The sequence below is a fragment of the Drosophila miranda genome, chromosome 4 (genome assembly GCF_003369915.1).
Source record: "Drosophila miranda strain MSH22 chromosome 4, D.miranda_PacBio2.1, whole genome shotgun sequence".
In the NCBI taxonomy this organism is placed as follows: domain Eukaryota; kingdom Metazoa; phylum Arthropoda; class Insecta; order Diptera; family Drosophilidae; genus Drosophila; species Drosophila miranda.
In genome coordinates, this window is record NC_046677.1 from 6028439 (window position 1) to 6044936 (window position 16498).

A 16498-nucleotide genomic window follows, 5' to 3' on the forward strand; every position below is an offset into this window, starting at 1 on the left:
GGAATACACCAACATACATGCCGATAGTCAAGATAGATATTTTCTGGTATCAAAAATTAGACGAGTACTGTACCCGCAACAACAAAATGCACGATTATTATCAGACCCTCCCCCCCCCCCCCCCCCCCCCCCCCCCCCACCCACCCACCCAATCAACCCATTATCACCGGCACTCGAGCAGACAGAATTGATTTTATTTTATCAATAGTTTTATTTTTATTGAAATTTCCTCGCTAGGTGGTCAGTGAATGTGAATATGCGCTTTCTCAAGCGGGCAAATACAAAAAAGTAGTCGTAGCTTTACAATGTAATAATTATATGTGGGGTTACTTTTTGGATTCATAGGGGGCTACAAGGTTGGGGGTTGCAGGGGGGACTTAGCAGAATTTCCAGCGATTGCCGCACTCGTTGCACATGACAAAAGTGGTCATGGGCTCGTCGGCGGATCGCGTCTGCAGCTGGTTGTAGGTGCAGTTGCGCTTCTTGCATTTGCCGCACTTGAGGAGATCTGTCTTGGTGCCCTGTACGGTGGCCAGCTGTGCATCGTTGATGGCCTCCTTGACGAACTTCTCGCGCAGTTTCTTCATCTCGTCGCTGGCCATCTCCTCGGGAGTCATTTTGGCTAGCTGCTTGGCAGAGACGGCGCCGCACATGAAGTTGCCGCGCAGACCCGGATTTTTTGGGTCCTTCAGATTGGCCACACGCGATCTAATGCGATTCTTGTACTTCATGTCCGTATTCTTGAACTCCGAATAAATGGCATCCTCTAGTTCGGCGGCCATTTCCTCGGGCTCGGCACAACCTTCGGGCACCTCACCCATCTTCAGAGCGGTGGTCAGCATTTCGCGGCACTTCAAGCGCACGGCATCCGTCATGCCGCCGGAGGGGAAGGAAGTCTGAGACGACGAGACCTTCTTCTCCTCGCGCTTGTCCCTCGAGGAGGAGCTGCTGCTACTGCTAGACTTCTCCTTGCTGGCGGACTTGCTGGAACTCGACGACTTGGAGGCACTACTGTTCGAGCTGTCCTTGCCGGCGGCAGTGCTGTTGTTGGGGGTGGTTGGGGCCGGGCTGGCCAGAAAGCGTTTCCAATTCTTGATCAGGGTCTTGGCCAGAGCAATCACCTCGTCGTCCTTGCTGCTTTTTCGCAGCTCATTGACGGTCATGCCGATGCGCGTTTTGGTCAGAATCTCCAAGTTGATGTTCAGCGTTTGCAGGGCCTTCAGCAAATCCAAAGCCTGTTCCTGTCCCTGCAAATGGGGCGGTGGAACATAAACTAACACAACTCTTCAATAGATTGGGGGCCTATACTTACTGAGCCATCGCTCGACGTTGATATCTTGCTCATCTTCTTCTGAACCCGAAAGACTTCATCCTCCACACTCATTTTGGCCGCCAGAAACTGTAGCGCATATGACAGAACAGAAGTTAGGTTAACGGCGTTCCTTCGCTGGGTGCAATTTTTTTCAACAATTCAACAGCAACTTTCTTTTAAACGAAGAATTAACCTTTTTCCCTCCAATAAAAGTTGTTTACCTGCTTTTTTTTCTGAGCTGGAGAAACATCTATATTAGTATCGATGTCGCTATAGACATCGATGTTTATTTCTCAAGCATGGCAACTACACAGGGATGCAATTTTCACAGACGCACCTGACGGTCAAGAAATTCGAGTATTTACTTGAAATCCGTATTTTAGTCATAATAAATTACGTAAAGGTAATTAAAAGAAGCAATCTTGTAGAAAATGCATTTGTCTATGGGATAAAGCTAAGTGGGCATCTATAGCTTGAAATATAGGCAATACCCGATTCGCCGCAGTTTCGCTTTTGCAACAATGAGTCTCATTCCATACACAAACATGCTGCTAATTCCATGCACACATACCCTGGGGGAAATGGATGTTATAGAATTGAGAAAATGTTTGTCATCCAAGGCTCAGTAGGTATCAGGATCGAGATAAATACATACAAGATACTAATAATACACATGAATTAGTCAAAAACATAGCAATTTGAGAAAAGGTCTTTCATCTTCATATAAAATTAACAAAATAGGGTGTACAAAGGCCTATACACGCATCATGTCTTCAAATACCAGCAACATTGCGACTGTTTTTTTTGTTGAACTATTTTGTTTAAACCTTGTTTTAGTCAAAATACAATAAAAGCAAGGACTAAAAACTAACCAATTGTGTAGAAAATTGATTCATCAATCGTATAAAATTATGATGGCATGGCTAAATGTTCTATATAGCTAGTTATATTCGACGGAATATCAAAAACGAGGAATATAGAACTTGAATTCGTCAGTATATTTACGGTATATTTTGGTATATTTCGGAGGGTCGGACGGTATATTTTAACGATAAGTCCACGGTCACACTGGTTGTGATATATCGATACACAAAATGGCGCCGATATTTAAACTTCTGCGTTTCACGTTTCTCCCATCATATTTTGTAGTGCTTTTAATCCTATAGATCATAATTAAAAGGAATAATCTCGAAACATACAACAGGTGAGTTTTCCACAACTGAGAAGTTTTGGAATTGAATGCAACAATTGCAACAAGAAAACACACATGATTTATAGTGGAATTTTTGTAAAATGTGAATTACAATGCCTCTAAATGTTTAATTCATAAATGTACATATGGTGTAATGTGTATTCAATTAATACGCCGTGAGACTCCCATTAAAGAATCACCAAGCATCTGTTCATGCCTTTTCAACCATTTTCGCATATCGTCAGTTTTGGCTTTACCGTTCTGTCACGGTTGTCGAAGAGCAAATTTATGGTTTTCTGCGCAAATTTAAGCGATTTCCTCTACGTTTTGACAACTGTCGCAGATCGAGATTTTAGGCTTATCGAGGCTTATGTGCGTTTACTTTTCGCACATCGGGTCTTTCTATTCTGTAAACCAACCTGCACGGATGCGCAGCGTTAGAGAAACATAACCAAAGAATAAAGGTGACAAAAGTGAACAAAGTAAGTTGCAACGTTTGCGCAACGGCTCCTGTTTGTGTTCTTTTGTAAGCAAATGCGTGTTTTTTATGTACATTTATTTAGCGCAGAGATAAAATTAACAACAACGAGAAAAAACGTGAATTCTGGAAATAGGGGCAAAGCCTTTCTTCGGAAATGCAGACGCGTGTCATTCGGTGTGTGTGTGCGTGCCTAAAACTGGCGCTTTTTTGCATTTTTCTTACCCCACAACCCTTTGATGGCTGATTAATACATTCTAAAATCTCGGAAAATATTCTTCGTTTCGCGTTCCTCCCATCCTTCCCTTTCCGTTTATGAATTCTTTCAGATTGTGTGTGCCGCTAAACAATTTACTAAACGGTTAACGGTTTGAAATGCCTTTTAATGTTTATTTTATAAATAATAGTTTAATAAACAATAATGTTTAATAATTCCGACGTGAAAACCCCCATTTAAGATTCGCCAAACCAAGCGTTTTTTCATTCCTTTTCAATCCATCACCTATCGTCCGTTTTCACTATGCCTGCACACAGCGTCGCCCCTGTTCGTGTGTGTGCGTGCCTAGAACTTACGCTCTCTTGCACGTATTTCGTGTGCCTTCGTATGTGTGGCGCCAATTCGTAATTGTGCGATGGTCGTTTTTTCCAGAACTTTCTAACCGTTCCCCCTCCTTTAACCGATGGTTTGAAATATTACCTTTTTTGTGTGTTTTTCTTTATTTTTATCAAATAATTTTCTTTGTTTTATGTTTAAACGAGTTTCTCAACACTGTTGCGGTTGAATGGTTTTGTTTGTTTCTTTCTTTGGGTCAAAATACAATACAATATTTCAAAAATGTTCGTATATTTTGTTCTTCTAAGTGGTTTATTCCCTATTTCCTTTGTATTTTGTTTTGCTGTCGTAAAATTTGTTGTTTCTTTTCGCAATTGTTGTATCCTATCATATGAATATACGTTTTTTTTTATTGTTTTTTTTATTAATTTATACAATTTCTAATTGTAAAAGCAAACAATCTTACAGGGGATCATACAATCGCTTTTTGCGTGTTTAGGATGGTTTTTATACTCTGCCTTGCATTGGGACCTTTTTAGGGAAAGCGTTCTTCCCCGTAAATCTACTTATTAAATGTTTATATTTGTTCCAATAGTTAATTAGAATATTGTTTTATTTATTGTTTTTGTGTGTTTTTTTTTCATAATTCTTAAAGTTATGTTTTTTTTTTTCAGTATGTGGTTTCAGTTTTTTCCATTTTTTTTTTGTTTCTTCTATAATTAAAAGTAGTATATATGATGCATAATTAATTTGCTTTATAATTATTAAATTTAAATGTATAATTATAGAATTTGCATCGAGAAACACAATTACAGGGGCTTTAACAGTTGCTATTCTTTTGGTTTTTTTGTTTTCGAACTACAGCTTTTAATATTTTTCCATTTTGTTGTTTCCTTTATTTTAAATAAAATTGTAACATGGTAAATAATAAAAAAAAAGGTGTACAGTTTTCCCTCGTGAAAATTGTATTTGTTTTTAAGTGAACAAAACAAATCGTATGGAGTAATGAAAATGCTTTTACGAAGTGTATTTTTTAGTATTAGTTTTCTTTCTTTTCCTCTGCTTCTTCCACAAGCCGCGCCAGGCCGGTGATGTGTTCTCTTCGTGCACTCTTCTTCCTTAGTTCCTTTTTTAAACGCTTTGTAGCTACTGTACTAGTTCTATTGTTAGTAGGATGATTATTGAGTGTTTGATCAGAAAAACGATATACGTAATTATAAAAAAAAATAAATCAAATTTACAATACATTTGCCTGTTGTAATAAAATAATTTCTCTTAAACGCCGCAGCCGCCATATTGGAAAACAAATCTCTCTCTCTTATACGAATGTCGATTTTGAATGGACATGACATTTCAATTACAATTTTTCAATCCTAAGTGAAATGGGGATGTGTGTGCAGGTGTGGGTGTGGGTGGTGTGTCAGTAGTGTCTTCTCTTCTCTTCTCTTATTTCTTCTTCTTCCGACTAGTTTATACGAAGTTTCAGCTTGATCGCGATTTTACTTGTAAAAAACCTGATTAGTGAGCGCCACGCATAAACTAAAATTGCTTTTGTTTTCATCATATATTTCTATATATATGTATTATTTTTATTTTCCATTTTCTGCATAGCTGTTTCGTGTTGTTGTTTTGTTGCTTTTGGCTTTTCATGGCGGCTACAATTTGTTTTAGAAATTTGTTTCTTGTATTTGTCTGTGATATATGTAATTTATTAGTTTTTCATTTTGGTAACCTGCTCCAGAGCCGCCTGCCAGCTAGCTAGTCCTTCTAGTACACCTTTGCCGCCGCGAACAATCCCAGATCAGTCACCAAAATGTGTTTAAAATTTGAGGAACTCCTCGCTTAGGCCAGTGTCGGGAACTGGCGCTCATCGTTCACCTTGGGGGCGGCATTCTGTTGCCGCTCATTGCCGAAACGCTTGGCGCCACCGCCCAAACCGCCAGCACCACCACCACTGTTGTTGGCTCCTGGACCGCGACGCTCGATTGGCGGCCGGTTGTTTGTTGGTGCCGATGTGGCACCAGCAGCAGCTCCTTCCTCAGTGTTCTGGCGAGGACCCGATGGCGGGCCATCACGGGGTCCATCACGTGGTCCGCCACGATTGCCGCCCTCAGGACGGGGTCCATCGCGACCAATACCGCCGCCGACACGTGGTCCGCCGCGACCACCGCGTCCGCCAAAGCCGCCTGGACCGCGACGACCGTCGTTGAAGTTAAACTGGATATTGAGAACGCGCTGCTGGCGGCCAACGCGCTGTGGGTACATGGCAGGGTCGTATTCAAGTTCCTCTTCGCTCTCATTTTCCTTCTTTTTGTTGCTGGTCAGTACGACCATCTTCTTCCACTGCGATGTGTCCTCACCTGAGAAAATACACACAAGGTTTCAATTAGTATTCGATTATTCCATCCCACTGCAGGAGGGCTAGGAAGCTATCATATGTTACGCACCTTCTCCGGCCTTGCGTATATTGAAGGTGGGCTTAGCGCGCTGCCCCTGCTGTGCCTTCCACTCGTCCAATGTCAGCTCTTTGGTCTCTTCCTCGGCGGCTGCCTGCTGCTCGCTCTGCTGTTCATTTCCAGACTCGTTGGCCTTGTTTTCTCCATCGGCATTGTTCACACATGTCTCGCTTTCGTTCTTGTTCACATCATCAATGGCCTCCTTGACCGAACCCCAGTTGTGGGCGCCAGCTCCATCGCGCTTATCAATTGCCTTAACACCTGCGAAATGTAAAACAAAAAATCCATTAAAACCATTTTCTTATTTATTTATAGAAGGAGAAGAATTAAGGTTTTTTTTTCCCGAAGGAAGTCCAAAGCAGATCGCAAAGTAAGTTGTTTTACTGTATTCTTATGACTTTTTACTAATTTTTTGTTTTTATTTATCTTACAGAAGAAGCATTCAGAAGCCTTCAACTGGTTGATTTTTGTTTTTGGTAAGTGAAAGGAAATTTTCAAAACCTATATTTACAGCTAAAGTTGTTTGATTCTGTAAAGTCCGATTGTAATTCCATGGCGGACCCCCTTAAATTTTTACTACCTTCACCTTTGCCTAGTGATAGATAAGCCAGCACACATGCTAAACGATTGTGTGCTGTAAAATCAGATTATACGGAATAAAACACTTGCTCTGCAGAGGTATTCATGTTTGCTCTGAAACAAAATGGGCCTCCTACAATCATATACTTGTCAACGTAAAAGAAAACGCCGCCAGAAAGACGCGCAAACTATTTTTAACACATTTTCACATTTTCCACTTGGCGTCTGAGGCAGGCAGTGAGATTTTTCTCTGCTCTTTGCTTTGCTTGAACTTTTTGGGACTTTAATTTTGGATATTCCAAAAATGAATAGTGAAATAGTGAAAGAAAGATGAGGCGGCGGGTATGAGGTTATATAGAAATTTGTATGTTTTCCGATTAATATTGATTTGGCTTGATCTAACGAAAATCCCACCACCACGTGAGCAAAAGATTTAATTCGTCGTTTCCGCGTGTCTCTCATGATGTTTTTGTGCCTTAATTGGTTTAAACTTGGCGAAAATTTTATGAATATTGTAATTTTTACCTACAATTTTACGATTCATATTTCAATAGTACCTTCCTTTTAATCAAGAAACAGATTGTCATAATCATGATAATTGAATAGGTATAAACATTGGAATGTCTGTTTGGTTACCAACCCCCCTCCCCCCCTGCCTTTGCGCCCGCCCGCTGATTTTGTTTTTGGTTGTCATGGAAAAAATTGTGGTTTTTTTTCGTAAAAATTTTCATATTCGGTTTTCTGGTGGGCGGGCATTTTGTTTGTGGTTATGTCCGTCTGCCATGCCATGATGTGTTCCCCTGCACCCGCTACCGCTACAGCTCCCAATCGTCCATTGGCTACTACACTCACCAGTTTTGTCGGATCCAGACTGACGATCGAATTCCCGCTTCCTGTTCTGTCCATCAAAGTTGCGATTCTGGCGAGGTGGGCGATCACCGCCAGCACCACTGTTACCCTGGCCGCGATACGGACGGGGCTGACCATCGGGAGGTCCACCAGGGCCATTCTCACGGACATTGCGGCGGTTGTTGCGCTGCTCACGTGTTTCGTAGTTGCCATTTCCATTTCCATCGCGCACGCCACCACCATTCTGTTGACGGAAGTTCACGTTGCGCTCACGCTGCTGGCCCTGTCCCCGTTGTTCCCGCTCTTGTCCCTGTCCTTGACCGGTGCCGAATTCACGTGTTCTGTTGCCAAAGCCGCCGCCTGGACGGGGAGCACCACCGACGCCGCCGCTGCCGCCTTGCTTGTAACCGCCGCTGCTGTTGTCTTTGTTGAACTGTTTGTCCGTGGTCGTAGCGGGCTTCTTGCCTTCGTTGTTGTTATTATTTTTGTTGAGAGCATTTGGCTTGTTCTCCTTTTCGGCCTGATTTGGTTTCTTAGCGTTTGGTCCTCCGCCAGCGGCTGCTGTCTTGGCCACCTTGACGGCACCACTCTTGGTGGCTGCCGATGCGGCGGCAGCACCGCCCGCGGCAGGCTGTGGCTGCTTCTTCTTGCTGGCTGCTGTTGCGGCTGCTACGGCAGCGGTCGCCGCCACAAGATTATCTAATGGTTCGGAAACATCATCGTCCATGAACAAGAGTTCATAACGATTTTTACCGGCGCTATCCATGATTTGAGGTTTCTGTGGCTCTTGGCTGCTTTGCTTGCCTGCAAAAGAATTTTTACACAGTTCTAAATTGATTTTTCTTTCCTTCACACCCTCTCCACACACACACGACACACGATGATTTATGCAAACGAGAGTTGAGGTTTTCTGTCACACAATGGAAATTGGAATCGAATCGAATGTCGTTTGTGCACACGGAAAACTAGATTTTTTTCATTTGCACAATATATTTTGTGTGCTGCTGGTGCGTGTGGAATGAATTTTGTGTTTTTTATTTTAATTTTGCCTCGCTGTGCGCGGATTTTTCCTTACTTTTCTCGCTGGCTGTTGGTGGCTGCTGCTCTCTAACCTTAATTTTCAGCGTTTCTTCGCCTCGCTGCTAGTATTACCTACACATACACGCTAACGACTGCACACGCACATGGCCTGCTCACGCATACAGTTAAGCAAGCCCACATGTGTTCTTGGTATACATAGAAAAACAGAAACTCACGTTTTTGCTGCTCTCGTCACCGGGTGAATGGCAAACAATCGACCAGTTGTCAGATAAAAGTAGGTTTGCTGGCAACTCTCTCGACTACTATTGAGGTGGCAGCCCTACACAGTCGACACAATTAAACACTTAATTGAAGATTTGGATGCCATCAATTGGGATAAGCTGAAAATACACATAAAAGAAACATATTTAATTAAATTAAATACATTAAATTGATTTAATTGTGCATATAGGTTGAAAAGATTGGGTGGAAAGTAAAAACCATTCCGAGTTAAGGGACTATCGACAATCGGCTATTGGCTATTTTTTCAGTGGCGGCAGCGTACTTTATTCAATTATTTTAAGCAACTTATACACTTTTTTTCTTCTAAATATTAATAAACATTGAAAAAAATTCGCGCAAGGTAACCTGCTAGTTGAATTGTGTGTTTGGTCGAAAAAATAACTAAATGCTGTGCTCTGATCAATGAAATCGGTTATCGACTGTTTTGTATTTGGCGCCACTTTTAAATTCTTGAACGTGTTACTTTTAAAACGATTTCCTAGATATTTGCTTTGAGGAGATGTACTTTAAATTATATTAAATGTAAAGAAAACTGGTTATGATTTTGATATTAACTTTTAAATTTCTGTATTTCAGATAACTTAAAAAAAACTTGAATTTTTCGAAAATGTCAGACTGGAGCGAAGAGGTACATATATGTCTTACACATAAGCATTTCAAATTTTCCAATTTCTAATGAATCTCTCTCCAGGAAGTCGATTCCAATCAAGGAACAAAAGCGAAGGAGGTAGATGGTTGGAGCGACGAGGAGACTCCACAGACAACCGCAAGCCGTGGAGGAGGCCCCGATGGTGGCGGCAGTTACCGCGGAGGACATGGCGGCGGAGGCGCAGGGTATCATGGACGTCGCTATGACGATGAAAATGGTAAAGATCTATAATTTTGTGTTGCATTTCCTGGTTTAAATAATCACGATATAAGCTATGTGTGTGTTTGTGTTTGTTTTGTAATGTAGTTTTTTTTCGTTGTCCTCCCACTGTCCCCCATGCTCGGTAGGGATCTCTTTCTCTTCACATTGCTGCCAATCAGCCAATCGAGTGCAGATGAAGATACCTTCTAGCTGGGACAGGGATGTGTTGATCTACTTCCTCGATAACCTCGATCTGCGAGCATACACCACAATGCCGAAGGTGCGCGAGCTTCGCGATTACTTGTTCACAGCATTTAAAGCGCTGGTGACCAGCGAATGGAATGCTCTGCAGCGTCATGATCGCGAGGAGAAGGAGAAACAGATTCAGGAAATGGCAGTCAGGTCACATCGCATTATAGAGGAAATCGAGCAAATGCTAAACGAGACGGAATCTGGTCGAAGGCAGAATGAGAATATGTTTAGACAGCTCCAGGAAATGCACATGAAAAACAGGGCAGATTTGGGCGAGTTGAACGATTTTGATCACACTGTGGTAGCCAGGTATCGTCAGAGCAGAGCAATGCAAATGCGTGGCAGAGGACGCAGACGTCGTAGAACTGCGTCCCCACCCTCGGAGGAAGCAGAACAAATTCGGCACTTCATAGATCTCTACAGAAACGGCCGTAACTTGAATAGGGAGAACCAAGGAGCTGTACTCCCATATGAATCCTCGTCAGAAGATGAGGCAGCAGCACTTCCTTCCACTTTTGACGCGACGAGATTTGCCCACTGGTTCAGTGATAACTATATGCAGGAGCACAGGATGGTGATGGCGTTGAACTTTGGTTCAATAAGACAGCTGAAAGATCGAATGCCACAACCACCACGAGAACTACGGAGACCATGGGCTTGGCAGGAATACGAACTGCCGGATGTGGTATCTGACGTGGGGGCAAATAGAGCAGTTCAGCAAATGGAGCAGCGGGTGCTGCAGGAACTGCGGGAACAGGAGCTGCAGGAACTGCAGGAACAGGAGCTGCAAGCAGATGGGGACGGCGGCGGCTACTCGAGCACGCAGGCCAGCGGACTTCAGATCAATGTGGCGCGTGAGCAACAGTCGCAGAAGCAGGACACCCCCGATGGAGCCTACTTCAGTCGCAACGTGTCGACGCACGACGATGATACAGGCGGTCCACGTGTGGCCGCAACATCCACACCACTAACAAATAGCATCCACGACGGGTACGCCTATCTCATCTTTTCTATCCTCTTGGATTGTTTTCCCCGCTTACCTTCTATACGGGGGATTCTCTGGAGTAGCCTTCGATGCAATCAGATCTTGCACAACGCAAGAACGAACGGAGAACGTTTAGAAAAACATGCAAACACAATTTAGTCAATTCAATTCAATTTTTATCTTTTTTTAAAAAATTTTCTCACAGAAAATACGACGACTGTTACGTGCTTTTCATGAAGTTAAAAGTCTAAATCGCAGGCCTACTACGTTAATGCCTTGTACATCTTATTTTTAAATTGAATTTTAGCATGGTTCTGTCATTTCCACATATAAATGTTTATTTGGTACATCCTTCGATGATCCAGCGAGAGACAGAGATTTAGAGAGAGAGAGATTACCCCACTTTTTTGTTTCAGACAAACCACTGACTTCCGTCTGTCTTTCTGTGAAGAATCTAGCTTCCGTTGTTTTCCGAATCTGATTCAATTAAGATGTACCATTCTGTTAATGTATGTACGTTCCGCAGCTTGACATTTATTCCGAGATCGTCGAGTCTGCTGCTCGATGAGGATAGAACTCCTCTTATGATGCCCGGATCCGAGGGTGCACTCTCGTTGCCACCGGAGTTTTCATTAGAGGCGGAGTTTCCGATGCCATCACAAATGGTGGACAGCGGCAAAGGACAGTCGATGGAGGTGGATGACAGCGGTTCCACGATGGTACGCTCTCGACTTGGAGCCACACCATTTCGTCCGTTTCTGCCAGTGATCGACGAGGAGCAGCAGGTGCAACAGCGTAACCTCACCATGTTGCCGCGTGTGCTGGAGATGTCGTTGGATTCGCCATTAGCAGCAGTAGAACGAGCAGCTGAAGGCACACCAGAAGCAGTGGCTGAAGGTACAGTGGAAGCGTTACCAGAAGGCGCGCCAGGAGCGGTAGCAGTGGCCTCGCCGACTTCTCCACGTGAATGGAGTGCGGTGTTTCGAGCACGCGGACAAATAACGAGGAACTACTATGAAACGCCACCTCCACGACCACCAAAAAGGGCACGTCGAGCAATTCCAGCATCAGTGGATATAGAACGTCGAGCAGATCCAGCATCAGAGGACATAGGACATCGAGCAGATCCAGCATCAGAAGACATAGGACATCGAGCAGATCCAGCATCAGAAGACATACGACATCAAGAAAATCCAGAGCACATACAGGGTGAACTGCCGCGTGTCAATACTGAGATTACAATGAGTTTTATGGCCACTTTACTACAAGAGGCGACAGACGTGGTCGCACATTCTCTAAAGATGATTACGGTGCCAGAAGTGCAGGAACAGCCCCAGCAAGTAGCGCCGCCACTACCGCCAGATGAAGCACTGGTAGATCCTTCGGTTCTTCCAGAAATCTTAAATGAATCATTGCCCAATATATCAGTGAGCGCAGTACCGAATATAGAAATAATGGATCCCCTTCCGGTGGTACAGGTGTTACAGCCCACAATCCCCTCCTTAGCCGACTTAAGTGAGCACGCTGTCGTCACTGATGTGCAAATTCTGCCACCATTAAATCTGGACAGAGCCAAAGAACAGTCAAGAGGATCATCAGTATGTCCAGCCATAGATCAAACGGGAGGATCCGAAGATCGGAGTGAAGAAATAACATTCGTGCAAGCGTCGTCTTTGCAGCAGAACGTGGCCACCGAGGATAGTTTGCAACTCGTGGAAAACGTAGCTTTCCTACTCAAGCACAAGGACAAGATCCGGCTGATGTTCGATCATCAGAAGCATCTCAGCGATCAGCACCAGTACCCCGCAGAAGAGAGCAGCAGCAGTGGTACAGAGACAAATAATCGCTGCTTTCCCGCTGTGCAGACCTACGATTCAGATATCATTTTGAATATGCCACGGTCAAAGCTGCAGCTTGTCCATGGTCTGTTGGAGGCGCTCATCACGTTGCCACAGGTGGATCTGCAGAATGCATCGTTCATCAGGAACCGCCTAGATGCGGCGAATGCCTTTCGCTATGTCCTGGACTTGAAGACGGCAGGCATTGTGACGCTATGCGACGATGGGAGATTCTTTTCGTTGAATTAATCGGTCTCATTCATTATCAGTATTTTTGAATATTTATATTTCATAAATATATAATTCGTTTTTAAGTTTTATACCACATTTGACCACAATTAATTTAATAATTTAATTGAAGAATTTATTTCAATTTGACTAAGAGATTATATTATATCTTCAATTTTAAAAAATATCCTTTCATTATTGAATGGAAATATTTATAATTTTATTACTTATTAATCTTTTAATAGAATTCATCAGGCTTTAGTCTTTTTTAAAAAAAGTTGCAGTTTTACAAAGAAATTTTGACAATTTTGAATATTGATATTATATAACAATATAGTTTTTGTTTAATGTTTATTTTCTGTGTTATTATCAACCATTTTGTCCTCCTTAAAGTTATTAAAACTATATAAAGTGTGATGTCTTATTTCTTAAATTATTCTGTTTTTCTTCTGCTGTGTAAATTTTAAATTTAATATTTACTAAAAATGTATTTGTAATTCAGGCGAAGGACGCCGTGGAGGCTTTAATCGCGACCGTGGAGAGCGCGGCGACGGCGAAGAACGCGGAGAACGGAAAGAACGTCGTCGTCGGAACGATGACGATGAAGACGATCTGAATAACAACAAGGACGGAGAAAATGAAGACAAAAAGCGGGAGTTCTACATCCCGCCAGAACCATCCACCGATGAAGCTGAGATTTTCAGCACTGGCATCTCATCGGGCATCAATTTTTCGAAGTATGATAATATTCCTGTGAAGGTAAGTCTCTCGACAGTCATTTTAAAACTCCGAATTGATACTAAATTGAATTGATATTTCAATAGGTAAGCGGCGATAATCCACCAGCTGCCATAAAGAAGTTCGAAGATGCTAAATTGAGGGATATTATCGCGGCAAATGTGATGAAATCGGGCTATAAGTTGGCCACGCCCATTCAAAAGGTCGCCATACCGGTGATTGCCGCTGGCCGTGACCTGATGGCCTGTGCCCAGACTGGTTCTGGCAAGACGGCCGCCTTCCTCTTGCCGATACTCAACGCATTGTTGAACGATGCCGCCGATCTGGAGATTGGCAAGCCACAGGCTGTGATCGTATCGCCCACTCGCGAGTTGGCCATTCAGATCTATCTCGAGGCTAGGAAGTTCAGTCACGAGTCGTATTTGAAGATCAGCATTTTGTATGGCGGCACTTCGGTCAAGTACCAGAACGAGTCGATTATGATGGGATGCCATCTGCTGATTGCCACCCCAGGGCGTCTGCTTGATTTTGTGGAGCGTGCTTTCATCACTTTCGACGATACCCGTTTCCTTGTCATGGACGAGGCCGATCGCATGCTGGACATGGGCTTCTCGGAAAGCATGCGCAAGATTGTCACTCACTGCACAATGCGCGCCCAGCATCAGACCTTGATGTTTTCGGCTACATTCCCCCAGGAGATCCAGCGCATGGCTGGCGAGTTTCTCAACAACTATATATTTGTAACTATTGGCGTTGTTGGCGGTGCTTGTTCTGATGTCAAGCAGACAATCTATGAGATCACAAAGTTCAACAAGCGCCCCAAATTAATTGTAAGCACTGACCCTAGTCCATACCATTGAATCCCCCCCTCCCTAAATAATTGATTAATTTTATAGGACATTTTGAAAGAAGGCGCCGATGGCACCATTGTCTTCGTTGAGACCAAACGTGGCGCCGATTTTCTGGCCTCATATTTGTCGGAAACCGAGCATCCCACAACTTCGATTCATGGCGATCGACTACAGAGTCAGCGCGAACAGGCTCTGCGCGACTTTAAGACTGGCAAGATGAAAGTGCTCATTGCCACATCGGTTGCTTCTCGTGGTCTAGGTAATCTATAAATTTAAATGAATATTCAGATGATTTACGTTCCATTTTGATGCATTTCTGATCAGATATTAAGAACGTCAAGCATGTCGTTAACTTCGATATGCCCAAGACCATTGATGACTATGTTCATCGTATTGGACGCACCGGGCGTGTGGGAAATAATGGTCGGGCCACTTCGTTCTTTGATCCCGGGCAGGATTCGGGCTTGGCCACAGATCTGGTGAAAATTCTTGAGGGATCTGACCAGGTAGTGCCCGATTTTCTACGCGTTTTGAGTGGTGTCGGTGGCCATGGCGGTTGCGGGGCCCAGTTTGGTGGCTATGATGTTCGCGGAAGTGTAAGTTTTAAATATTAAACAATTAATAGAAATTACATAATAGCTTTAAATTGTTGTACTAATTATGATCCATTTTCTGCACTGCACAAACAGGGAAATGTCATCCAGGAAGCTTCAGCTGTAGAAGATGACGAGGAATGGGACTAGGTCGCTCTGACTAAAAAAAAAAACAATATATATATATGAAGCCTTTATAATATACATTTTTATATATTCTGTTGCTAGAAAACAATGTTATTTTGATTTAAGCAAAGAGAGAAAAGTGGAGGTGCACATGATGTTGTGGGTTGAGCACTTCTCTTCTCTCCTTGCATAAATGTCCCGTAAAAATCTTGTTATTTTAAGATTATAACAAAGCTTTTTTACTCTATTGGAATTTGTTATCCAATTGAAGCTATGATATTGTAGAGATTCACATAAATATTGAGAGATATCTTAAGTATTATAGAATATTCTGTTTTAACTAATACTAGTTAATCCACTTGGACACAAATGTATACCCCTATTAGAATATTCTGTTCGTGCTTATCCCGTTGTGAAAATTATTTACATTTTGTTTAAATCATGCAAGTGTATTATAGCTTTGCTCTTGGTGATGGCTTTCTATCGTAGTACTTTAATATCCTATAATCAAAGTTCTTATCACTGGCGCTAGTGGATTAGATTCCTTAAGAGGCTTTCCTCCATCTGTTGCGAAAATGTCATTCAAAACGACATACCCTTCGAGTTCTCCCTTTGTACCGAGTATAATCATATGTTTGTCTTTATGGACTCATCCTTTATGTTTCATGTTTGTTGTTTGTCTCACCGCCTGTGTTTGCCATTACTCTCTCTCTCTCTCTCTCTTTGGCTCTCTTTTACGGCTTGAAGCCGGCTTTTTGGATTGCCTCGTCTGGACTCGCCCTGCGTCTGCGAATCTTCGTCCCTCCCACCGCCACAAACAAAAGCTACGTTTCTGCGTTTTCTGTCTTTGCGACACACGCACAGCCGAGACAAAATCAATAAATGACGAAAGCCACCACGCCTTTGGCTGCTCTTCGTGGTGGGATTCACGCTGCCTCGGACATGTGAAGGCAGACGGTTTCAGTCTCTGACGGCATTTCCCAGCGTGCAAACACGCGCTTTCGGCGCGCTTTCCAACTAAATTCCAACAAAAACAAAGAAAAGTAATATTAAACAGTTAATAAATGAAACGAAAAAGTATAATTTCTATATGACCGAAAGATAGAATGGCTTTCTGCCTGAGAGCATGCTAACCAAATGAATAGTTTCAACCATTTGGCTTTGTGCATTAACTATTATAAGTGTCTGGTGTTTTTGGTAATTGTTTAACCTAAATGCAAGAAGCGATTATGAAATAAGCAAACAGTTTTCAATGGTGTTTTCGTTGTTCGCCTGAAGGGGCCCAAAAGGTTCTT

The 16498-nt window shown here is 42.9% G+C and overlaps 5 protein-coding genes across 12 annotated transcripts in view; 3 read left to right on the plus strand and 2 right to left on the minus strand.

Moving 5' to 3' along the window:
- Positions 1-295: 295 nt before the first annotated feature.
- Positions 296-1642, minus strand: LOC108163845 (transcription elongation factor S-II). The gene is made up of 3 exons (XM_017299362.2): positions 1534-1642; positions 1313-1399; positions 296-1247 (listed from the first exon to the last, which is right to left on the minus strand). Exons 2-3 carry the CDS (start codon positions 1382-1384, stop codon positions 378-380), a joined length of 942 nt encoding a protein of 313 aa, XP_017154851.1. The 5' UTR covers positions 1385-1399; positions 1534-1642; the 3' UTR covers positions 296-377.
- Positions 1643-2413: 771 nt separating this feature from the next.
- Positions 2414-15519, plus strand: LOC108162537 (ATP-dependent RNA helicase vasa). Of its 2 annotated transcripts, none has more exons than XM_033392592.1 (10): positions 2414-2516; positions 6307-6361; positions 6425-6467; positions 9319-9370; positions 9434-9608; positions 13398-13654; positions 13720-14463; positions 14530-14743; positions 14809-15080; positions 15174-15519. In XM_033392592.1, exons 4-10 carry the CDS (start codon positions 9350-9352, stop codon positions 15225-15227), a joined length of 1737 nt encoding a protein of 578 aa, XP_033248483.1. In that variant the 5' UTR covers positions 2414-2516; positions 6307-6361; positions 6425-6467; positions 9319-9349; the 3' UTR covers positions 15228-15519. The 2 variants fall into 2 exon arrangements, with proteins under 2 accessions (XP_033248483.1, XP_033248484.1); XM_033392593.1 differs by lacking the exon at positions 2414-2516 and adding an exon at positions 2775-2986.
- LOC108162538 (plasminogen activator inhibitor 1 RNA-binding protein) lies at positions 4300-8618 on the minus strand. Its single transcript, XM_017297321.2, has 4 exons — positions 8495-8618; positions 7423-8223; positions 5983-6252; positions 4300-5895 (listed from the first exon to the last, which is right to left on the minus strand). The coding sequence occupies exons 2-4, from the start codon at positions 8183-8185 to the stop codon at positions 5378-5380; spliced, it is 1551 nt and encodes a 516-aa protein (XP_017152810.1). The 5' UTR covers positions 8186-8223; positions 8495-8618; the 3' UTR covers positions 4300-5377.
- On the plus strand, positions 9636-13046 carry LOC117188598 (sister chromatid cohesion protein solo). Its single transcript, XM_033392591.1, has 2 exons — positions 9636-10834; positions 11356-13046. The coding sequence occupies exons 1-2, from the start codon at positions 9786-9788 to the stop codon at positions 12914-12916; spliced, it is 2610 nt and encodes an 869-aa protein (XP_033248482.1). The 5' UTR covers positions 9636-9785; the 3' UTR covers positions 12917-13046.
- Positions 15520-15625: 106 nt separating the features above from the next.
- Positions 15626-16498, plus strand: part of LOC108162534 (anoctamin-8) — a 39378-nt gene continuing 38505 nt past the window's right edge. For 6 of the 7 annotated variants that reach the window (XM_017297313.2, XM_017297315.2, XM_017297316.2 and 3 more), the window contains exon 1: positions 15626-16400. The gene's annotated coding sequence lies outside the window, so the exon portion shown is untranslated. The remainder of the gene's footprint in view (positions 16401-16498) is intronic. The other variant, XM_033392588.1, reaches the window with a different exon arrangement.

Excerpts from the sequence above, each read along its gene's own strand:
- LOC108163845 (XM_017299362.2), bottom strand. The coding sequence starts at position 1,384 with ATGAGTGTGGAGGATGAAGTCTTTCGGGTTCAGAAGAAGATGAGCAAG. Across the intron at positions 1,248-1,312 it reads CAACGTCGAGCGATGGCTCA|GGACAGGAACAGGCTTTGGA; the intron begins GTAAGTATAGGC and ends CCCCATTTGCAG.
- LOC108162538 (XM_017297321.2), bottom strand. The coding sequence starts at position 8,185 with ATGGATAGCGCCGGTAAAAATCGTTATGAACTCTTGTTCATGGACGAT. Across the intron at positions 6,253-7,422 it reads GTCTGGATCCGACAAAACTG|GTGTTAAGGCAATTGATAAG; the intron begins GTGAGTGTAGTA and ends TACATTTCGCAG. Across the intron at positions 5,896-5,982 it reads TATACGCAAGGCCGGAGAAG|GTGAGGACACATCGCAGTGG; the intron begins GTGCGTAACATA and ends GTATTTTCTCAG.
- LOC108162537 (XM_033392592.1), top strand. The coding sequence starts at position 9,350 with ATGTCAGACTGGAGCGAAGAG. Across the intron at positions 9,371-9,433 it reads TGTCAGACTGGAGCGAAGAG|GAAGTCGATTCCAATCAAGG; the intron begins GTACATATATGT and ends ATCTCTCTCCAG. Across the intron at positions 15,081-15,173 it reads GCTATGATGTTCGCGGAAGT|GGAAATGTCATCCAGGAAGC; the intron begins GTAAGTTTTAAA and ends CTGCACAAACAG.
- LOC117188598 (XM_033392591.1), top strand. The coding sequence starts at position 9,786 with ATGAAGATACCTTCTAGCTGGGACAGGGATGTGTTGATCTACTTCCTC. Across the intron at positions 10,835-11,355 it reads ACAAATAGCATCCACGACGG|CTTGACATTTATTCCGAGAT; the intron begins GTACGCCTATCT and ends TACGTTCCGCAG.